The 23,298-nt window shown below is 52.2% G+C and overlaps 1 protein-coding gene and 1 non-coding gene across 2 annotated transcripts; one reads left to right on the top strand and one right to left on the bottom strand.

Moving 5' to 3' along the window:
* Nucleotides 1-4,404: 4,404 nt before the first annotated feature.
* Nucleotides 4,405-10,604, top strand: KIAA2013 (KIAA2013 ortholog). Its single transcript, XM_004741466.3, has 3 exons — nt 4,405-5,620; nt 7,558-8,411; nt 9,924-10,604. The coding sequence occupies exons 1-3, from the start codon at nt 4,588-4,590 to the stop codon at nt 9,939-9,941; spliced, it is 1,905 nt and encodes a 634-aa protein (XP_004741523.1). The 5' UTR covers nt 4,405-4,587; the 3' UTR covers nt 9,942-10,604.
* An 8,227-nt stretch (nt 10,605-18,831) lies between these two features.
* On the bottom strand, nt 18,832-18,947 carry LOC123387488. The gene has a single exon (XR_006601925.1). It is a non-coding gene; the product is annotated as a U5 spliceosomal RNA (small nuclear RNA).
* Between the last annotated feature and the right edge of the window lie 4,351 nt (nt 18,948-23,298).

Genomic DNA, 23,298 nt, shown 5'->3' with positions numbered 1-23,298 from the left:
TGAAATGAATGAGTGAAAGCAAGGAAGCAAGCAAGGAAGGAAGGTAGATTAGTGGTTTTTCACCAACGTGAGTCTTCAAAGCTCATCAAACACTTTAAGGGTTTCTTAGAACAAGGGCTTCCCGAGCCGATGTCAGCCAGGGGCAGCCAGGGAAGAGAAAGGCAGCCTCCCTTCCTTGGAAAAGGCGCTCAGACAAATCTGAGAGCCTCCTTCCAGGACATTAGTTTCCAGAGGAAGGGTGGTGGGTGCGACTCTGGATGGGCAGGGGCTACCATCCCCCAACCCCTGGGTGAAGAGAGGGGACACGGGGAGGGTGTTACTGAACAAGGCAGAGTGGGCCATGCCTAGGTTCTGGGGAAAAGAGAAATCAAACTGTTTCAGTAAGCGAATTCCTCTACCATTTGCTAAGTGTAAGTGCAAAGAAAGGACATACACTATGACCCCACTCAAAAGAATATCCTCTTGGGACGCCTGGGTGGCTCAGTGGGTTAAAGTCTCTGCCTTCAGCCTAGGTGGTGATCCCAGAGTGCTGGAATCGAGCCCCACATCGGGCTCTCTGCTCCGTGGGGAGTCTGCTTCCTCCTCTCTCTCTGCCTGCCTCTCTGCCTACTTGTGATCTCTGTCAAATAAATAAATAAAATCTTAAAAAAAAAAAAAAGAAGAATATGCTCTTGTGGATATAATAGAGATAGTGCTAGAAGCAAATGACAGGCAAATGTTTGCAGTGATTATTTGCAGATCGTGGGATTGTATATGCATCTATAATTATATATTGCACATATTATTTCCTGGTAGTTTGATTTTCCTACTTATATTTTTCAATGTTTTTACAATTTTCTTTTGCAAATAATATATCCTATTTGTACAATCCAAACAAAACCAACATGTTATTTTTAGAAGATAGGTAGAATCCCTGGGAACGTTAGAGATCATCTCATTGTACAGAGATTTACTCTGTTACGGATGGTTGACGGGCCCAGCAGCAAGCTCAAGGTCATAAGGCAAGTAAAGAGGCGTGAGAGCAATCCAGGTCTTCAGTCTCCCAACTGGGACCCAGGGTGGGGAGTATCTGCAGCTGGGGACAGGATTGGTGCCAGAATCCACCGGATGTTTTTGAATTCAGGAGGATGCAGACTGAAATTCCAGATCCTTCCAGAAGGAAATGGAGGGATGGGCAGAGGGGCGGAGAATGAGCGTGTATGTTGGCTGACTCAATCTTCAAAGCTCTTTCTCATTCTGTGTTCACAGCAGCCCTGTGAGTTGGGCAGTATTGCCCCTATCTGTGAAATAAGGAAACTGAGGTCCAGAGAGGCGAACCAACCTGCTTGACATCACACAGTTGATGCAGGACACGGTAAGGGAGGCAGCTTTAGAACACGCTCAAGCTCCCCCATTTGCTGGGATCCAAGGAGAACCTCTATGGTCAGGTCCTGTGGACAGAAAAAAATCCCTGGGCGGTGGGGTACCCGTGGTCCACGTGCCCAGAGTCGGTATAACTCGGGAGAGGCAATCAATCCAGGAGGCTGCTGGCTTTCCCTGGAGAAAGGACTCACCGTGGCAAAGCCTGCCCTCCATTCCTTCTGTATCTTTTTTCTGCTGCTTTTGCCAGATTGCTGGAACTTGAACCTGGTCCAAACTTCATCCAGAACGAGAGTCTGTCTCCTTAACCAGCGGTGGCTGCTGCCCAGATGTTACTGCTGGTACGTGCTGCACGTGTTGTGAACCGTTAAAGGCGCAGGACTCTGGTTTCCCTGGGAAGGTGCAGAGAGGACTGCTGGCCCCGAAGGCAGTTAGTTGTCTGGTGCCAAGGGGTGGCGGTGGTTTTCTCATTTTCCTTCTTTTATTCATTTCCTTAGCTGAGCCTGAGCCAGGGAAAGGTGCTGGCCTCTGCCACACCCCGCTGCCAGTCAGCCCTCAGCCTCCTCCTCTCTGTTCACATCCATCAGCCAGACCCACTGGCACTTAGCCCCTTTAATAGCAATTAAGGATGGGATTTCCAAGCTGTTCACTATTAAGTGAAAATAGAGAGATACCGGTGTATATTATATGCTACAGTTTCTGTGAGTGGAAAATAACGACACTTGCTTCTAGGGAGAGGAACAGAATAACTGGGGTCAGGAGAGGGGAAGACATCACCCTTCCCCTCCTTAGCCCTCTTAATAGGTTAAAATGGTGAATGGTTATTTTTAGCCAGGCAGTATGCTAAAATGTATCACATGCCCGTGTCCCTGAAGTCTGAGAGCAATCCTACTCTGTTTTATAACCCCCACTTTATGGATGGAGAAACTGAGGCCCCAGGAAGTCAGCTGACCTGCTAGCAAGGGGTAAGGCCAAGATTCAAAAACCCAGAAAGCCTGATGCCAGGGTCCTCCATACTCTTGGCCCCTGGCTTTGTTGTGGTTCTTTTTTTTTTTTTTTTAAAGATTTTATTTAGTTATTTGACAGAGAGAGAGTACAAGTAGGCAGAACGGCGGGCAGAGGGAGAGGAAGAAGCAGGCTCTCCATGGAGCAGGAAGCTGGATGCCGGAATCTATCCCAGGACTCTGGGATCATGACCTGAGCGGAAGGCAGACGCTTAACTGACTGAGCCACCCAGGCACCCTTTGTTGTGGTTCTATTGTTGACTCTGGGCTGTGATTCCCTCCCGGGGTGGAAGGGAGGGTGGCGAGGGAGTGAAGAGCACATAATGACGCTTCCTTTCGACCCAGGAATCTGTTTCTAGGAATTGCTCCCCTCTGGAATGTTCACATAATAGGCCAAGGTGTATGTCTATTACATAGTTGATTGTAATAGCAAATGTAATTATGTAGCATGACATTTACTGAACATTCACTATGTGTCATGCACCTTGCATTCCTAGCCTGCACAAACTTATTTATTCCTCAAAAACACGAGAGGCACATTCTCTCGTCATCCCCATTTCATAGTTAGAATCAAGCCTGGTCCTTGTTCTCACCACACTGTGCCACCCAAGGACTTCTGCCTTCCCAAGGGGGCATTGGATGGAGCCTATCTTTCTAACGGTAGGTCATGGATCCCTGCACCTCCGTGAACATATTCTGTAGGGTTTGTGAACCAGGTGGGAATTAAGAAGTTTATAGGGGTGCCTGGATGGCTCTGTGGTAAGAGTGTGTGACTCGTTTTTTTGTTTTTAAGGATTTTATTTATTTATTTGTCAGAGAGAGAGTGAGAGAGAGAGAGTGCACAAGCAGGCAGAGTGACAGGCAGAGGCGGAGAGAGAAGCAGGCTTCCTGCCGAGCAAGGAGCCCGATGCAGGACTCGATCCCAGGACCCTGGGATCATGACCTGAGCCTAAGGCAGTGGCCTAACCGACTGAGCCACCCAGGCGTCCCAAGAGTGTGTGACTCTTGATGTCGGGCTAGTGAGTTTATGCCCCACATTGGGTAAAGAGATTATTTAAAAAAAAAATAAACTATTAAAAAATTGTGTTTATGCTTTGATAATAACCCTGAAAAAAAAAAAAAAAAAACATCACCTGGACAGGTACTTTCTCAAAGGACGCCGGCAGTCCAACTCGGTAAATGAATCAGTGTCTGCTCACAGCCCACAGGAAGCCACCTCAAATGACTGTTTAATTTTCGACAACTGAAAAGCACTGTCTGGTTTTGGAATGTCCTGAATCCAAAGTGGAAACAATTGCTCCATTGTCCGCCCCTGTGCCCGTATTGAATTTTTTCCCCAGAAAAAAAAAAAAAAAAAAAAAAAAAAAAATTTCTCTTTTGCACTGATAATTCACAATTTAAAGGCATTTTCAAATAATGAGACTTTAATGTCTCATGTCATTTCGTGAATTAAAACTCAGGGTGACATCAAAAAGACGACTTGGTGTGGTAGAGAAATGGACAGTCCTGGGCTGGGTTCGTGTGTCTATATGCTGAACGTGCAGCCAGACAGGTCTGGAAGAGTTGTCAACAAAATATTTCCTAAAAAGTCTAGTTTACAATGGTTACTTTCCTCTTTCTTTCTTTCTTTCCAACCTTGCATCGTTCGTCCGTTCCTTCTTTCCTTTCCTCCTTTCTTCTCTATATTTTTTTGCAGGGAGGATCGTAATTTTTACAGAAAAGTCTCCTTTTTATTATTTTCTACTCTTAGGGCTGTTGAATCCATCAGTGGCAAACTGGGCCCAACACGTGTTCAGTTTGGCTGGCTCAGTATTTTTTTCTTTTCTGCAAGTGCGTTGGATGCTTCCAATATCCACCCCAGCCCCCAGCCCTCTCGAGGACTGCGCTTTATCTGTCCGGGATACTACGGTCCAGCCCGGATGGCTCCCGGCGCGTCCTGGCCGTGGCTCCGCCCCCTTCTCTCTGGCCCGCCCCGCCTCTTCCCTCCGCCCCCTCCTTTCCTGCGTGTCGCAAAAGACCCGGCGGCGCTTGACGGCCGGCGTTGTTTGACGGCGGGGGGAAACAGAGAAGGAGGAGGAAGCGGCGGTGTCTGCTGCTGCGGGCGGCTACGGCAGGGGCCGGGGTGGGCGCCGCGGTCCGGGCCTGGGAGTGAGGCGCGGGCGGCCGGGCCGGTGGGCTGGGCGGCGGGCCCGGCGGCCGCCCCCGCGCCGCGCCTGGCGGCCCGATGTGGCTGCAGCAGCGGCTTAAGGGGCTGCCGGGACTCCTGTCGAGCAGCTGGGCCCGCCGCCTACTCTGCCTGCTCGGCCTCCTGCTGCTGCTTCTGTGGTTCGCCGGTTCCGGGGCGCGGCGGGCCGCGGGCGGCCTGCACCTGCTGCCCTGGTCCCGCGGCGAGTCGGGCGCCGCTGAGCCTTCTGCCTGCCTGGAGGCGGCCACCCGCTCCTGGCGCGGCCTGCGGGAGCGCGGCGAGGCTGTTCCACTGGGCCCTGGAGTGCCGGCCCTGGTGGCCAACGGCTTCCTGGCACTGGACGTGGCCGCCAACCGGCTGTGGGTGACTCCTGGAGAACGAGAGCCCGCCGTGGCGCCAGACTTCGTGCCCTTCGTGCAGCTGCGCCCGCTCAGTGCGCTCTCCGAAGCGGGAGAGTCAGTGCTGCTGCTACGTGAAGGGCTGCTGCGCCGAGTGCGTTGCCTGCAGCTTGGGACCTCGGGTCCTGGCCCTGCGGCCGCCGCCCCCGGGCCCGCCTCGGCCTCCGGCCTGGTCACAGGATCAGGCCGCGACTGCGTGCTTCTGCAAGAGGACTTTCTGGCGCACCGGGGCCGACCCCACGTCTATCTGCAGCGTATCCAGCTCAACAATCCCACGGAGCGGGTGGCCGCGCTGCAGACTGTGGGGCCCACTGCCGGCCCGGTCCCCAGAGCCTTCACCAGTACCCTGGAGAAGGTGGGAGATCATCAGTTCCTCCTCTACTCAGGCCGGTCCCCGCCTTTTCCCACGGGGCTGGTGCACCTGGTGGTGGTGGCCGCCAAGAAGCTAGTGAACCGGCTCCAAGTGGCTCCCAAGACACAACTGGACGAGACAGTGTTGTGGGTGGTGCATGTTTCAGGCCCCATTAGCCCCCAGGTGCTCAAAAGCAAAGCATCCAAGGAGCTCAAGGTGCTCCAGGATTTGGCCCGAAAGGAAATGCTGGAGCTCTTGGAGATGCCGGCGGCTGAGCTCCTTCAGGACCACCAGCACCTCTGGGCTCAGCTCTTCAGCCCAGGTGAGGCCTGGCCAGTTCCTGGTCCATAGTCCACACCTTACACCAGGGAGTACACGGGCCACTATGGAGATACTCCACTAAAGTGTACGAAGGGGACACTGAAGGGGAGTAGTGGGGTGGTCTAATGTGAGATTCTAATGAAAGAATGAGTGTGAAAGACAGGTCTTACTGTTCCTTGTTCTTGTAGATGAGCACTGATACTGAGAATGGATGTGGGGGTCAGTTTTTAAAGGATAAATCAACAGGCGGAGAGATGCCTGGCTGTCCCCAGATTCTCTCCTGAGTTTCCCACAATCTGGCTGGTGACAGGCCTGGGCTTTTTTCTTTGTTTTTAAGCGAACTCTGTGCCTAATGTGGGACTTGAACTCACAACCCCGAGATCAAGAGTCACATGCCCCAGGCGCCCCCAAGGCAGGGCTCCCACTCGGCTGAAGTGTGCCTTGGCCAGAGTGGCTGCACCTTTCCACTGGGAGGGAATGGAACGTATTCTCCAGCAGGTTGGAATGGGCAGGTCAAATGAAAACTTCTTTCCCTCGTTGACTGTTGCGGTAAAGGAAATCCTATTCTAGATGAGAGAGATGTTGGTTTCCAGGGTGCTTGTTGTCTCCATTCCCACGCTTACTTGCTCAACGTGTGTTTAATCCTCTCAGCAAGAATTGATTGGATCTTGCCAGGGACTGTTCTCCCCATATGAGGGTATAGAAGTGAATTAGAACAGAGTTCCTGTTCTCCTGCTTGCTCAGATTCTGGATGGGAGGAAGGTGATACTAGAAAAGTGAAAATCTGAATGAGTAAGGAAGGGAACTTGTCGGAATAAAAAGTTCGGTAAAGTTAAAAATACGTGTTGGAGGGTGAGGGGAGAGTGGGGTTAGCCCCAGTTGCCGGGGACACCGAGGGGAAAGCACTTAGCTCAGACTTGAATAACAAGAAAGCAGCCGAGTGATGATGTGGAGGGAGCCAGCGGGTCAGAGGCCCTCGGGCAGGAGCAGGTGTGGTTGAGGCCAGTGTGGCCGGCAGGTTGCAGCCGAGAGGCCAGCGCAGCCGGCAGGTTGCTGGCGAAGGGATCACCAGATCCTGAAGGGCCTTGTAGACCTTGGTGAGGATGGTGAATCTGATTCCGTGTGGGATGGAAAACAAGCAGAGACACCCCCCAGCTGTACATTTGTAAGGCCCCCTCTGGCTGCTCTGTGCAGAGAACAGACTGTAAGGGGATGAAAGTGGGACACGGAGACCCCACGTGAAGATTTTGCAGGAGCCCACGTGGAAGAGGAGGGTGGCTGGGACCAGAGCTGTGGCCACTCTGTGGAGACAGAAGTGGATGGCTTCTGATTACTTTTGGAGGTGGTGCCAGCAGGACTTTGCATGGACTGGGCGTGGGGCGTGAGAATTTGAGAGTGACTCCTGAATTTGTGGGGAAGGCTTGAGCAAGTGTCTGGAGATAGTCTGGTGGAGGATTGGCTTGGAGCTGGAAGAGTTCAGACCACGTCGGGTTCAAAGTGTCCGTCAGGCATCCGGATGGAGACACCCAAAGGGCAGCTAGCTGTTTGAGTCTAGAATTCATACAGATTTGGGAGATCGGGTGTTCAGATGTTACTTAAAGCTACAGGGCGTGAGAACGAGATGTTAGCAAGGAGCAGGCTGAGACGGCCAGGGCGCTGGTGACTGTGTTCTGGAGACAGAGGGCTTGACTTTGGCCATGTCCTGGCCCCATCTGTGTTCTTCTGGGCGCTGGCAGGAGGCCCCACTTTGTGCAGGATTTTAGGTTTCAGGCCTACAGGGTCAAACTGAATGACTTTGTCTCCTCCTCGGGGGAGACCGGAGCTGCCATGTGCCTCCTCGAGGCCAAAGCTTCCTTCTCTTGTTGTTCTTCATGTCATGACCTTGGCCTCCCGGCCACACCATTCCTCCTTAACCGTGCACCCTCTGTGGCATTACAGGTGTGGAAATGAAGAAGATCACGGATGCCCACACCCCTTCGGGCCTGACCGTGAACCTGACTCTGTACTACATGCTCTCCTGCTCCCCGGCCCCCCTGCTCAGCCCCGGCCTGAGCCACCGGGAGCGCGACCAGATGGAGTCGACGCTCAACTACGAAGACCACTGCTTCAGCGGCCACGCCACCATGCACGCCGAGAACCTGTGGCCGGGCCGCCTGGCCTCGGTCCCGCAGATCCTGCAGCTGTCCGACCTGTGGAGGCTGACCTTGCAGAAGCGCGGCTGCAAGGGGCTGGTGCGGGTCGGCGCCCCCGGCATCCTGCAGGGCATGGTGCTCAGCTTCGGGGGCCTCCAGTTCACCGAGAACCACCTGCAGTTCCAGGCCGACCCCGACGTGCTGCACAACAGCTACGCCCTGCGCGGCGTCCGCTACAAGAACGACCACATCGACCTGGCCGTGCTCGCCGACCCCGAGGGCAAGCCATACCTGCACGTGTCCGTGGAGCCGCGCGGCCAGCCCGTCAAGGTCTACGCGTGCAAGGCGGGCTGCCTGGAGGAGCCCGTGGAGCTGACCTCGGCGCCGCAGGGCCACATTTTCCCGGTCATGGTGACACAGCCCATCACGCCGCTGCTGTACATCTCCACCGACCTCACGCACCTGCAGGACCTGCGCCACACGCTGCACCTTAAGGCCATCTTGGCCCACGATGAGCACATGGCCCAGCAGGACCCCGGGCTGCCCTTCCTCTTCTGGTTCAGCGTGGCCTCCCTCATCACCCTCTTCCACCTCTTCCTCTTCAAGCTCATCTACAATGAGTACTGTGGGCCTGGGGCCAAGCCCCTCTTCAGGAGTAAGGTATAAAGCCCCTGTGTCCTCAGAGCCCGGGGCCCCGGCCTTGTGTTCTGTCCGGAGCTCAGCGCAGGGGAGGGCCCGGGCCGTACTGGGTCTCCTCCTTTTTATCTTTTTGAAGATTTTATTTGTTTATTTGAGATAGCGCAAGAGTGAGAGAGAGAGCGCGCTAGCACAAGCAGGGGGAGCAGCAGGCAGAGGGAGAAGCAGGCTCTCCGCTGAGCAGGGAGCCTGATCCCAGGACTCCAGGATTGTGACCTGAACTGAAGGCAGACGCTTGACCAACTGAGCCATTCAGGCGTCCCTGGGGTCCCCTTTTAAGCCAGTGCCCTCTGCCGGCAACACAGAGAGGAGTATGTTTAGAGAGGATGTCAGAAAGTGACTTTTAAGAGGAGACCCTAGGAAGGCCAGTGGTGGGTAGCTGTCTGCTGGCCTCCCAGGGACAGTCCCTTCCCGGCCCCAGTAAATCGCAGCATTTACGAATTGCAACGAGGCCCTACGTTGACTCAAGCCTCCGTGTAAGCTGCAGTTGGGGGGAGCCCTGTCTTCACCCCGAGGGCCCCGTTCACTGCCCTCGCTGTGCATCAGCTAAGGGGGTCATGTCGTCAGTGCAGGGCACGATCCTTCCCCACCCTGTTTCCTGAAACATCTTTGCCCCCAGGAAGCCGTGACTTTGAGCTCGGCCGCTGTGGGACTCTCAGCTGAAATGTGTCTTGGGGATCAGGCTCAGCCTCGGGGAGGCCGCCTCATCTGCCCTGCCAGCCGGTCCCCTGTGCTTTCTCGCTGCCCGGATTTCCTGGGCGGGAACAGAAGGGGGTCCATTCTTAGCAGTCGCAGGAGAAAGTCCCTCAGAGGGAGCTGGGCTTTCTTCCCAGTGAGTGGAGAGATGCACGAGCTCGCGATCTGTGCTCTCAGTGGTTAAGGAGCCTGTGCCAGCTCGGGAGGAATGCCTCCTTACCTCCACAGAGGGCTCTGTGCCTTCTGGTTTCTAGTTTCTGGCCCGAGGCCAGGCTGAGAAGCAGCAGCAGTCAGCCTGAAGGAGTGGGGGAGGGGTGGGCGGCAGGTCTGAGCTCTCACCTGACGAACACACGGAAAGTCACATGAAAAATCTTTCCGAGCTGGATGAGAACAGGGGCTGACAGCCTCTGAGGGAGGCACTGCTGCTTGGTGGGCCTCTGGCTACAGCCATCCGCCTTGGGTTCCCCGCCTGATCCAGGATGGGGGCAAGCCAAACCCCTAATTTGGGGGTGCTACCCGCCCGGCCCTCCGTTTCCTCGGGCTAGCTGGGCCACGGCAGACCAGAGCCCGGCAAACACCGCGCGGGCCCGCGGAGGTGTCCAGGCCATGAACTCCACGGCAGCTGTGGCACGTCCCTGGGCCAGGAGTGGCTGCAGAGCCCGATCGGAGCCTGGGCAGGGGGGCCACCAGGGTCATCTCCGTCCTCTGATCCCCCTGGTAATCGTGTAGCCTCCCCAGCTTGGTGGTGAAGAGTAACAAGCTGTTTTGCTCATTGAACAGGAGGACCCCAGTGTCTGAGCGCGCCGACAGCCCCGCTTTCAGCCCCGTCTGCACCAGACGCCCAGCACTGACAGTCCTGCCGCGCCAACAGGGAGCCTTTGAGAGCACCCACCCTTTTGTGCCTTGTTGGGGACACCGGTGACGCAGAGCGCGTGTGGATGTTCAGGAGTCGGCCTCGGGGAGCGGGAGGGGAGGCTCAGTGGACTTTTTGTAAGCTTTCGACTCAATAAAATGAACCTAGATGGAAAATACTTGAAATTGAACTCACTCCTTCCGCTTCCCCACCCCCTTTCTTCTGTCCCAGGACATAGACCCCCTTTTGAAAAGACGTGTCTAGGAAAAACTGTGTTCTCTTCCTAATTTAATGTGTTCTTTCTCAACTGAATTTTTAATTTATTGTTGTTGGGATCTGGCGGGGTGGCTTTGGCGTCCACTTGAGACAGTGAGTGGCGGAGGTGACCTGTGACCCGGGCCGCCCCACCCGGCCTGTGCGGAGGGCGGGTCCCGGCTCACCCTGGGTTTGCACATTGTCTCTCATCAGGAGCCTGTGGAGATCTGTGCTTTTTGTACTTCTGGGCTTTACTGGAGGTGTTTAACTTTCTAGTGATCGATGATTGTTGGGTTTTGAAATACCAAAGCTTCTTTTTTGTTCTGTTTTTAAATAAATCTCTTTCAAACTTCCATGACCGGTTTGTGTGTGGTTGAAACCCGGAGCCGTGGGGTCTTCCTCCATCACCAGGCTTTTGGGGTGGGCTGGTGTCTGAGGTGGAAGGACCAGCCACCTGGCCCTGCCCTAATGACAGATTGTTTCCCCATGTCTAACTCTTCAGGAGATGGGAGGTTGCCTCCTTGCTATTCGCCCTTGGGGCGGGGGGGGGGGCTCAGGACCTAGGCCATGGTCCCTGTGTCACAGGTGCCACAGCCCGACTCACCCTGGAAGCCTGGTCTCCTTGTCACCAGCTGAATGTTGTCGCTCACAACTGCGGGCCGGGAGAGAGAACAAACAGGCATGTCCAGCTCCACCAGGAGTCGCCCTGGCCCCACGTGCCTCCCATTCCACACCGGACAGCTGTGCCCTCCTCGTCCCCCCATGAGTCTTCGGTGGGCCTGCCTATTAAGGGAAGCAGGAAACTAGTGGGCGCCATTGGGTGTGTGGCTTAGGGTGTGGCATGCCCGGCAGCGGTCCCGTGAAGCTGGAAGACGCTGGACAAGAGCCCCACTTCAGAGCACCCCCACCCCCGCTCTTTAGCTCGGAACCCGGCCTGCTGGAGGTGAAGGGAACCGCACGTACCCGTGGCCGAGAAATTCAGCCTGAACGCCTGGAGTCTCAGTAACGACTTGTGAGGGATGGCATCGGGCACTCCCCGCGTGCTGGGGACCGTCCACCCCCAGAGGAGGTGAGGATGGGGGTTTGAGAACAGAGGAGGCCACCTGGGGTGCGGAGGCCGCCAGGCCATCTAGGCCGGGGGTACCAGGCTGCAGTGCGGCTCCTTCCCCCCCACCCCTACCTCTGGGGGCTTCCTCCCCTGAGCAACCTCGCTCCCCGTGGCCATGGCATCAGCAGCCCATCCCAGGAGCCCCAAGAATGACAGGTGCGTGCCGGGAGCAGGGGCCACCCCGCACAGGGAAGGAATGTAGACGGCCTCGGCCTAGCGGGTCGCCCTGCGCTGTCCAGTAACGCCTCTCGGAGGGACATGCAGAGGCTTCGAGTAAACCTGACCTGCTCCGGGGGCCCCTGCGGGTGTGCAAGCCCCTCGGGAGCTTCCCAGGTGTCCTCTGAACCTGGTCCCTGTTCCCAGAGGGCGGGAGGGACTGAAGACGAGGCAGGCCACTGCAGGTGCGTGGCTGGCGGGTGGAATAAGGGGCGCCCGGGGGGCTCCGTCCATTAAGGATCTGTCTTCACTCAGGTCATGATGCCAGGGTCCTGGGATCGAGCCCTGCGTCTCGGGCTCGCAGCTCCGCTGGCAGCCTGCTTCCCCCTCCACCTGCCACGCCCCCAGCTTGTGTGCTCGCTCTAACAAATAAATAAAATTTAAAAATCTTTAAAAAAAAAAGAAAGAAAGAAAGAAGAAAGAAACTTACCTGTGAGGATTTGGGGGGCACTGTCAGACGAGTGGGTCCCCACACCTGCCCACCTACACGTTAAAACTTCTCCAGAGGCCTCACCTGGCCTCAGACACGAGCTCCGTCACCATCACGGGGCCCCTGGGGCAGCCTCTGGGAGCAGGAAAGGCGCTCAGATCCCACCTCCAGGGACGGGGAGGGGTAAGGAGCCTCTGAGGTCACTGGTGGTCACACCCTCTCCTCAAGCGCCCCCAGCCCCCTCTCCCCTCCTCTCAGCCCACTTTCTTCTGTCAGCTGCAGCTCTAAAGAGATGGGGGTACCTGACCTTGACCTCGAGTAGCTTCCCCCTTCCCTTCAGGAAACTGCTCCCATGGGTGTGTGCGGGGCCTCCGCGCAGGCGAAGGCTAACATTTCTCTGGGAGCCCTTCACCCAGGGGAGACAGACCTAAGGGGGGCAAGCGCTGCTCTTGGTCCCTGGGTGGAACGTTCTGGGACTTGTGCTGTGCGGCAGCTCCGCAGACTGGTCCAGCCGGGGGCTGGCCCCACTGCTCAAGGAGGTGGGGAACCCCATAAGCACCCTTGACCGGCTTTCCCTCCATTCGATTTACCCTGCCTCAGTCTCCCGCTCCTGGCCCCTGGGGCCTCAATCCAAATCCGCTACCCGCACCCGAGCTCCTGCCTCAGACTAGGACACTAACCATGAGGCCCGCAGCTCCTGGGGGAGGATTTTTCCAAAGGGAGTTGGATTCTCCCAAAGGCATTGGTATGGGCTGAATATGTCCCCCAGATTCCCATGTTGAAACGCTAACCCCCCGATGTGGTGGTGTTCAGACGAGGCCCTGTGGGAGGTGACTAGGCCATGAGGGTGGGAGCCTCCTGAGTGGGATTAGTGCCCTAATCAGAGGGATCCCAGCGAGCACCCTCATCCTCTCCCCTGTAACTCAGACGGGGTGCTCACCAGAACCCCTGTGCTGGCTCCTGATCTCAGGCTTCAGCACCCAGAACTGTGGGAAATACCTTCCTGTTTTTCCCCCTGTTATCGGAGCCCAAACTCTGATATGTTCAGCCATATTCCTGCAGCGGAGCAGTGGAACTTTCCGGAGGTGAAAACAAAGCAAGGACCAGAGATTCCCAGGATCTTGGGTGGAGAAGAAACCTTGTTAGATGTTCCTGTTCAGGAGTCTGTAACCAGGATACATGAGATCATGGACCCCAGAATGGTCAACTGTAGGCACTTTTTTTTCCCCCACAAGAAGTCCTGTAGCTTTCCTCAGATTCCCAAAGGATGCCTGACTTCAACATAAACAACACAACCTGCGCTTTGGGGTCTGGCTTTTACCCTCCCCCCACCCATCTCGGGAAGCAGCTATAATCCGAGTTCCTGAAGCCTGGCTCGGGGCCTGGCGATTGCGAGGTCCACAGCACTTGCTGTGGGGCAGATGCCCTCCCTGCAGAAAGGAATCTGCCCCCGGCACTGGCTGGGCGAACAGCTTCACTCTAAACCAGCTCCTGCCGTCTGACACTCCTGGTTCCTGGGAGCCTCTCCTCTGGACTTGGGCCAATGGAAGCTTTGAATAAATCATTTGATTCGATAAACTTTTATTGTGACTCTTCTAGCTGGCCATGCACCTGGCCCATGGGTGACGAAGGGGGAAAGATTACACTGGATGAACAGCTACGGTGTGCTTGGCACTTACGTTTTGCAAAGGCGGTGACTCTGTCTTTTCATCTCTGACTGGCCAGAAACTAGATGTCCGAGGAATGTTTGTTGAATTACATTTGTATGCGCTATGTCCTTTAATCCTTGTGCTTGGGGTTGCAAGTGACAGAAAACCTTAATTATAACCTCCTCAGAGCTGAGCCTGGGGTCAGTCTCCAACCACTGAACAGGGATTAATAGGAAAGAAGTAGTTTCCCAAAGGAAGTTTGGCGCACTCTCATCAGGAAGGAGGAGGAATAGTTTCTTGGCGGCAAAGCGCACGTGGCCAGCACACCCTGCAAGGTAAGTTTCATTCCCATTTTGCAGATGGGGCAAGTGAGGCTCAGACCATAAGGCACTAAGCCCTGGAAAAGGAGGGAACAACATAGATACAGTCTCCGACCTCAGGGACTGCACAGTATGAAGTGGAGACAGACAGATAAGAGGTCAGATTGCGACGAGCATGGGGCTGGCACACTGAACCTCTGCCAGAGGGTCAGGGAGGGCTCCCCAGAGAAGCAGAAATCTGCAAGCTGGAACCTGATGGATAACGGGCGTCCCCCAGGGTAAGGCATGGGAGAGGGCTGTCCAGACAGTGGGCAGAGCATGAGTAAACGTACAGAGTGAGGGATCTTTAGGGACGCACGGGCACAGTAAACATCAGATTGTCCCGAGTGTAGACTCCTCAAAAGGAGCAAAGCGGGTGATCAAGTTAGAGACGTGGGGGTCTATGGATCTTTCTTTTTATTGATCTTTATGGGGGTGATTGATCTTTGACTTCTTTTTCTCCCCAGCCCTTGCAGTCTAGATCTTTGACTTCTAAAGGCAAGGGGTGGGTAGGCTCAGCCCTAACTTACGGCAATGACAAGATCACAGGTGACAATTCCTCCCATGGACATGACATGTCCTCTCCTCTTCTTACTGTTATAATTTTAGCCGATCTTTACAGGTTCCCCCTAAACCAAGGGAGGACAGTTTATCACCCTGTTTTACAAAAGAAGAAACTGAGACCAGGTGAGAGAGAATGACTTGTCAAAGGTCAAAGGGAGGTCACCAGAGCCTTGCAGGACTGATGCTCCCCCACGGACAGGGTAATGACTACCTCTGCTCACAGGTAAATCATAGCTCCTAGATGCCCAGCCGCCACATGAATCAACGTGACCCCCTATGGGTGTCCTGAGAAATGACAAAACAGGACAGCGAGCTCAGGAGAAAGGCTGTGGGTTCTCTCAAAATAAAACTTTGCAATGGAGTGCCTGGGTGGCTAGATTGGTTAAGTGTCTGCCTTCGGCTCAGGTCATGATCCAGGGATCCTGGGATAGAGCCCTGCCTGCATTGGGCTCCCTGCTCAGCAGGGAATCTGCTTCTGTCTCTCCCTCTGCTGTGGTCTCTCTCTCTCTCTGTCAAATAAATAAATAAAAGCTTCAAAAAATTTAAAAATGAAAACAAAAACTTCGTGAAAAGGTAATTAAACAGCATTTCTAGCAGCTGGGTATAAAAGAGTTGGCCGTGGGCCAGGAGCTAGGGGACCTGGTTCCATTTCCAGCTTTAGTCATTATCATTGGTCATTATCATCGTGAAACCTCAAACAAGTGCATTAAGCTTTTATACTCCAGGTTCCCACCTGTAAAATGGGTCTAATAGCACCTTCCAACTTCAAGAGACGGTCAGGGAGTCCCACTAAATAAATGACTGTGCGGGAATGTGCTTTGATAAATTCGAAACCTTCTACCCACACAGGGGATGGTTTGTACTGATACCTGGAGGCAAAAGAAGGTACCCCGGAGCTCCTAAACCCATGGTCAGAATCCAGAGGGGCTGCAAACGTGGATCAGAAATGAATCTTTATTTTCACTAACCTCTAACTGAAATTTCAGTAGCTCCTCCCATGATTAACTTTGGCATTTAGGTCATTGTCACAAATAAAAATCACAGTGTTCACGTCCCATTAGAATTGTTGCAGGGATCTCCAAATACTGCTCATGGTCATCGTGACCTTGAAATTATGGTAATCTTAGATTTGCCACTGGACCCTTGTGTTTAATCTATTAATGAGGAAGCACAGGTTACCACTAGAAAATTTGTTTTAAAAATATGTTTAGGGGCAGGACGCCTGGATGGCTCAGTCGGTTAAGCATCTGCCTTCTGCTCAGATCATGATATCAGGGTCCTGGGATCCCCCCATGTCGGGCTCCCTGCTCAGTGGGGAGTCTGTTTCTCCCTGTGCCCCTCCCTCTACTTGTGCACGAGGTCTCTCTTAAATAAATAAAATCTTATTTATATTTATTAAATAAATTTATTAAATTACAAATTATTAAAATATATCATTAAATGATTTTTAAAAATATATAAATATATATACTTTTTTAGGGGCTCCTGGCCCAGCCAGTGGAGCATGGGACTCTTGATCTCAGGGTTGTAAGTTTGAACCCCATGCTGGGTGTAGAGGTTACTTAAAAATAAAATCTTTTGGGGCACCTGGGTGGCTCAGTGGGTTGAAGCCTCTGCGTTCGGCTCAGGTCATGATCCCAGGGTCCTGGGATCGAGCCCCGCATCTGGCTCTCTGCTCCGCAGGGAGCCTGCTTCCTCCTCTCTCTCTGTCTGCCTGCCTCTCTGCCTACCTACAATCTCTCTGTCAAATAAATAAATAAAATCTTAAAAAAAATAAAATAAAATCTTTTTTAAAATTTAAAAAAATATATAAAACTTTAATATAGTTCATGTTAAACACACACAAATAGGCCAGATGGGAGATAAATAGATACATACAAGAGGAGGTTTATGATGGGAATTGGCTCATGAAATTATGGAGGCTGAGAAGCCCCACAATCTGCCATCTGCCCATGAAGACCCAGGAAAGCTGGCGATGGTGTGAGCGGAAATTAGGGCCAAGAACCAGGTGCTGAAGATATGTCCCAGCTCTAGCAAAAAAAAGAGCCAATTTGCCCTTCCTCTACCTCACCGGGTTTGGTGAGGCCCACCCATTTGGGAAGGACCATCTCCTCAGTCCATTGATTCAGACGCTAACCTCTTCCAGAAACACCCCCTGCAGACATACCTAGAAATAACGTTTCTAGGGGGACATCTCTTAGCCCAGTCAAGCAAAAGTCACTCAGCATAGTGGCCAGTTAGTTCAGATTTATTTAGTATTTTTATGAACTCACAGACTTAAATAGATTGGAGATGCCTTGATCCTTTGAATGTATGAATCTTCTCGATGGTCCTTCAGCATCTTTGGCTTTTGGGAGCCTCTGCAAGATGGTATATGTCCTGGCTCACACCTGAAATCTCCGTTTCTCCAAGGAACCGGCCTCCTTTGACCAAGTCACAGCATTTAGAGACCAGGTGCTCATTACCCTGGGTTGTTTTTGCCAAAGGTGAACAAGAAACAAGTTTAAAACCCCTGCTTTGGATACACAGCCAGCCCTCAGAGCCCAGAGACCGCACTGGCTGCCAGCATGTAATTCTGACTGACCGACCTAGGCAAAGTGAGGAGCACTTCGCTGGGGACAAAGAAAGGAGAATGACCCTCATAGCTTGAATATGTCACAGACACTGAACCCGCTCCTTGGGGAGCTGTGGACCGAGAGCACACCCAGTGCAGGTGCCTGTCTCCCAAGGTCACTTTATTTGTACAAATAAGGAGACCTCGAGGAATAGTTTCCAAAGCTGTGACTCTTCCAGCAGGGGGAAGCAGGCTCCTTTTATTGGGGTTTGGGGTAAATATTTAGAGAGGGATTGTAATATAAGGGAGCTGAGGGACCTGTGGGCACTTGCTGACTCATCTGGACAGGTATGGTTCCCAGATGTTTCTTTTACTGTTTAAGCAATTTGTTAGTTTCTAAACGATGAAATTGACAGGCAGAGGCTTCTGGGAGTTTCCTGAGTTCAGGTCGTCAGCCCTGAATTCAGTGGGTCAAGGGGTCTCCCTGGTGACAAATGCGGGGACCAGCAGAGCAGGGCTGGACTGAGGGTAACTGCCTCAAGCACCCTGAGCCTGGGTCATGGTCCTCTATACAAAGGGGCATCAAGGGGTTCCTGATGGGTTAAGCCACCAACTCTTGGGTCTGGCTCAGGTCAGGATCTCAGGGTCCTGAGACGGAGCAGTGCATGGGGCTCTGAGCTCAGCGTGGAATCCTCTTAGAACTCTCTCTCCCTTTTCCTCTACCCCTCTCCCCTTCCTCTCAAATAAATAAATATATCTTTAAAAGGTGGGGGCGGGGGGCATCAAAAGTGCCCAGGAAGGAGGAAGGAAGAACTGGCCTGGGAGGTGGAGAAATTCAAAGAGGGAACTTTGGGATGCCTTCCCTCCCGCGCCTGCTGGTGCCAACACTGCTAGTTTTCTTGCCTTGGGGGAAAGACTACATTTCCCAGCCTACCTCACACCCAGGCGGGATCCCAAAGCTAAGCTCTGGCCCGTGGGATTGGTTAAAACATTAGCTTCCTCTCGAGTTTAATCAAATCCATTCTAACCACGGTTGAAAGCCTTTCTCATTCAGAGTTTTCACAAGTGATCCAGTGCTGGTTTTAATGAACCTATCGGGAAAACCAAACCGACAGCAATACTTACAAACCTGTTATAGGAAAAACAGCCAATCACGCTTCAGTTGTTTGAAGCTGTTTCTTGGGTAAACGCGACCCTTGCAGCCAGGATCAGAAAGGTGCAGGGCCTGGACGGGCATTTGCCTCCTCGAAAAGCGTGCGAATAGGTATGCCGCGGTCATCTTTGACAAAAAGCTTTAATCCCAAGTCTGGGCAAAACCAGGTTTAACTGGATGTTCTCTGCTGAGCAAAAACGCCTGTGCCAGATTCCGCGGGGGGCCCGGGAGCGGGGGCAGGTGGGTGGTTTTCTGCAGTTGGGGTTCGCTCAGAGGATGAAACTCAGATTTGCACAAGGGGTCTCGGCGCGGGGCTGAAAACACAAGCTGTTACACCAGCCGTGGAAAGAAGTTCCGGAGAACCCCCAGCAGGTGCGCCCAGGCACGCGAAGATCTGAAAAATTGGGAAAAACAACGTTAAGAAATAATAGATTGTAACGTGGAAACTTTAGGACTAACAACATAGGGCGAAAACACAGATAATCCTAAAACCTGGCAAGTTAGGATACTAAACAAGCAGACAAATCTTTCATTGAACAACATCAGTAGCCTTGCAAAGGCAAGGCCTCAAAAAATTGGTAAAAAACTCAGAATTGTTCCTCTCCACGGAAATCTTTAGTAAAAGGCGAAAGATTTATGCGATCTGAAGAGAAACCAGAGTATGCCCCAGAGCGTCCGCACACGTTCCTCGGGTAACTGTTACCCCGAAGACAGTGATGGTGACTCTTTGCTCGAAAGAATTACTGATTTCTGTCTTTCTTTCGGACCATTTTGTGACATTAGCCTTATTCTGGGGGAAAAATAATTCAAAGAAAAAGAGAAAATCGAGTCATTTCTAAGTGAGAAATTGTCCTGTGTGCAATGCATTTTGGGTATGCAAATGACCGTTCGCCGTCACGCCCCCGTTCCTGGAAATGCCTTATTTAACGGTACATTCGTTTTCCTGCTGGGACTGGGACTACCGCCAGGGGGCAGAGCGGAAGCCAGATTTTCGGGATTATAGATTTGGTCCAACTAGAAAGTCTGACTCTGTTTTATAAATTTTGACTGCAAGTAAAAATGTCTTTTGTCCTCAAATAAAACAAAAATAAAATAAAACGTGGAAATATTTACATTCATTCAACCACAATTTGCTGAGCACTGCATTACTCTTTGTGCTGGGCTCAAGGAATAGAGTGGTACCCCAACGTTTCATCCTCAAGGAGCGCGTAGGTGACGGCGGAGCCAGGTGTGCATGGGGACCACTGGTGACAGACTGTTCAGTGCCATCTGGGCAGAGCATTCCACGATCTGCAGAAGGAGGGCGGTGAGGGTTCTAAGCAGTGCAGAGAGGACAAGTGCCAGATGGCTGTCATTGCAAAGGTTTGAGCTTGGGTTTACCTTGAGGGCAACAGCTAGGCACTCAAGAGAGCGGCGCCTGGGTGGCTCAGGTCAGGATACGGGAGTTGTGGGATGGAGCCCTGCATCCGGCTGCCTCCTTGGCAGGAGGCCTGCTTCTCCCTCTCCTACTTCCCCCTGCCTGTGTTCCCTCTCTCGCTGTCTCTCTCTGTCAAATAAATACATTCTTTTTTTTTTTTTTTTAAAGATTTTATTTATTTATTTCACAGACAGATCACAAGTAGGCAGAGAGGCAGGCAGAGAGAGGGGCGGGGGAGCAGGCTCCCTGCTGAGCAGAGAGCCAGTTGTGGGACTTGATTCCAGGACCCTGGGGTCATGACCTGAGCCCAAGGCAGAGGCTTAACCCACTGTGCCACCCAGGCGCCCCAAACACATAAATTCTTAAAAATTTGAAAAACAAAAAAAGAGTTTTAAGAGAGACCAATGAGATCAGATAAGTGTTTTAAGGCAGAGGTTCCCTCCATGTGGTCCCCAGACCAGCAGGTCAGTGTCACCTGGGTACTTGCCAGGGTCCCCAAATTCTTGACTCTCTCCCCAGACCTGCTGGATCTGAAAGGCTGGAGGTGGGGCCCTGCAAGGGATTGCACGAGCCCCCCCAGGTGACTGATGCAGCCTCCGCTGACAACCACTGTGGGACAACCATTCTGGCCTATGTGGCCACCCTAGAGACAAAGAGTTTGGGGGAGGTGAATTAGGGAGCTGAGCACTGGGGGTACCTGGCTGGCTCAGTGAATTTTGCATCTCTAGATCTGGGGATCATGAATTCAAGCCCCACGCTGGGTGTAGAGGTTACTTAAAAGATAAATAAAATCTTAAAAGAAAAAATAAAAGAAAGCTAAGCATTAAAGCCAGAGAGAAATACACAATGACCGACCTGGAGGGCCAATGCCTGGGAACGGGGTTGGCGGAAGAAATCTAGGTGGGTCCTTGGGGGGTGGTGGCATGAATGAGGGGTAGGTGAAGCGGGAGCATGTGAAGGGGATTAGGAAGACCCTGGGGGAGGGGTAGCATCCGGAAAACCAGGAATGGGGGCTGCACAGAAGTCAAGGGCAGAAGGAAGCTGTGGGACGGGTCCACCAGAGATCAAGTAAGGTGGGGATGGCAGAGGCCGGTGGGTATCATGGCAGGGAGGTCGGTGGCCTTGGACAGAGACCATTTGGAGGAGTGTGGGTGCTGGAGACTTCCAGCAGCGGGGAGCTGATGAAGGAGGGAGAGAGGGGCGTGGGTGGAGAGTGAGGACTCCACAGGGACAGCTGGGAGGGGTGTGCGATCAAAGCAGGCGCTTCTATTTCTTGGTTATCCTGGGAGTGCCCTTTAAATTTCTCCCATGATGCTCCCCTTCCTGATTCTCAGTCTCTAGCCCTGACCTTCCCCCAGGGATTTCACTGAGCCAGCAGAAGCCTTTGTCTGCGCACCCAAAACTAGAAGCCAGAGGGGTGTCCGCCCCCTTCTTGTGTCTCCCCCCATCTAAGGCTGACCCACTTGGGTTTTGTGCCTCACCCCACAAAGACGCTGCCCCTCCCATCAGACCCCCTCAGCATCACCTGTCTCCCCAACCTGCCACCGGATACCCGGGTACCTGGATACCTGGCAGGGCTTCCTTACATCCCAGCATGGAAGAGAGAGGGAAGACCAGAGACAGAAAAACTCCCCAGACCCCATCATGCTTTCCTCTTGTGGAGTATAATAACCACCACCAACAAACACCACCACCACCACCACCACCATCACCACCAACAACAAAACTCCTTACTTTGTATTTCTCTTTCAGAAAAAAAAAATCTCTCAGAAATCACTTTATTAAAACCAACTTATGCTGCTTTGTACCTACTTGGATGGCAACAGTAATAATAAAGGAAATGACAGGTGTTGGCGAGGATGTGGAGAAATTGGAAACTTGTGCTCTGTTGGGGGGAATGTTAAATGGTGCAGGCGGTGTGGGAAACTTTGGAGGTTCCTCAGAAAGTTAAACACAGAGGTACCTAGCAGGCTCCGTCCATGGGATGAGTGACTCTGGATCTCACCGTTGTGAGTTCGAGCCCCATGCTGGGCATAGAGAGTACAAAAAAAAAAAAAAAAAAAAAAAACTTTAAAAAATTTTAATTCAATATGATCTTATGACCCACCAACTGCTCTCCTAGGTATGCATCCAAAGATTTGGAAACAGGGACTAAGACATTTGTACCCCTATGTTCATAGTAATAACATCCATAGTGACCAAAATGTGGAAACAACCCAAGTGTCCACCAACAGATGAATGGATAAAATGTGGTGTCTCTATCTAATATTATTCAACTTTAAAAAAAAGGAAGTTCTGATCATGTTATGACAGGGATGAACCTTGAAAAGATGTTCGAGGCAAGAAGCCAGACACAAAAGGACATATTGGATGACCCCACTTCCATAAACTATTGAGAAAAGGCAAATTTATAGAGGCAGAAAATGGATCAGAGGGTATCAGGGGCTAACATAAGTGTGGAGCAGGGGGGATAAGGAATTAGTGGGTAACAGATACAGAGTTTCTGTGTGGGGTGATGAAAAATTTGGAAAAAGTGATGATGTTTGCATAACATTGTGAATGTATTTAATGCCTTGAGCTATACACTTAAAAATTGTTACAATGGGACGCCTGGGTGGCTCAGTTGGTTAAGCAGCTGCCTTCGGCTCAGGTCATGATCCCAGCGTCTTGGGATCGAGTCCCACATCGGGCTCCTTGCTCGGCAGGGAGCCTGCTTCTCCCTCTGACTCTGCCTGCCACTCTGTCTGCCTGTGCTTGCTCTCCCTCTCTCTCTGTCAAATAAATAAATAAAATCTTAAAAAAAAAAATTGTTACAATGACAAATTTTGTTACATATATTTTTACCACAATAACCAAAAAACCCCATACCCTCCTGAAGCCACAAGAGAACAAATCAACCTGTTCATTTAATTTTAAACATTTTATTTATTTATTTGACAGACAGAGATCACAAGTTGGGCAGAGAGGCAGGCAGAGAGAGAGGGGGAAGCAGGCTCTCCACAGAGCAGAGAGCCCGATGCGGGGCTTGATCCCAGGACCCTGGGACCATGACCCAAGCCGAAGGCAGAGGCTTCAACCCACTGAGCCACCCAGGCACCCTTATTCATTTTGTTTTTAAAAATATTTTATTTATTTGTTTATCAGACAGAGAACCAGCACCTGCAGGGGGAGTGGCAGGCAGCGGGAGAAGCAAGCTCCCAGTGGAACAAGGAGCCAGATGCGGGACTCGAGCCCAGGACCCTGGGATTGGGACCTGAGCCAAAGGGAGCCACTTAACCGACTAAGCCACCCAGGTGCCCCCAACCTATTCACTTTAAAATAAATCTTAAAAAAGAAAGAAAGAAAGAAAGAAAGAAAGAAAGAAAGAAAGAAAGAAAAAGAAAGAAAGATACTAACCTTTACTGTCAATGCATTTACATCAACTAGAACAATATTGAATTACTTTTCACACTAAGACTTTTTCTAAATGGCTTAAGTAATTAGACAACACTTCACAATCTTAAGACAAATTCAAGCATCAGAGTCTTGAAATGTGCATTTTTCATTAGGTGAAACTAACGGCTACAGTGAGAGAGTTTTTATTTTTCTTTTCATCTC

Source organism: Mustela putorius, unplaced genomic scaffold (assembly GCF_011764305.1).
Source record: "Mustela putorius furo isolate JIRA1106 unplaced genomic scaffold, ASM1176430v1.1 tig00003853_pilon_pilon_pilon, whole genome shotgun sequence".
In the NCBI taxonomy this organism is placed as follows: Eukaryota; Metazoa; Chordata; class Mammalia; order Carnivora; family Mustelidae; genus Mustela; species Mustela putorius.
The sequence above is the reverse complement of the archived record's forward strand: the minus strand, read 5'-3'. Positions and strand labels throughout refer to the sequence as shown.

Bases quoted from the DNA above. Each gene is read 5' to 3' on its own strand.
- KIAA2013 (XM_004741466.3), top strand. From the start codon at position 4,588: ATGTGGCTGCAGCAGCGGCTTAAGGGGCTGCCGGGACTCCTGTCGAGC. The intron at 5,621-7,557 runs GTGAGGCCTGGC...GTGGCATTACAG, and splicing joins GGCTCAGCTCTTCAGCCCAG to GTGTGGAAATGAAGAAGATC.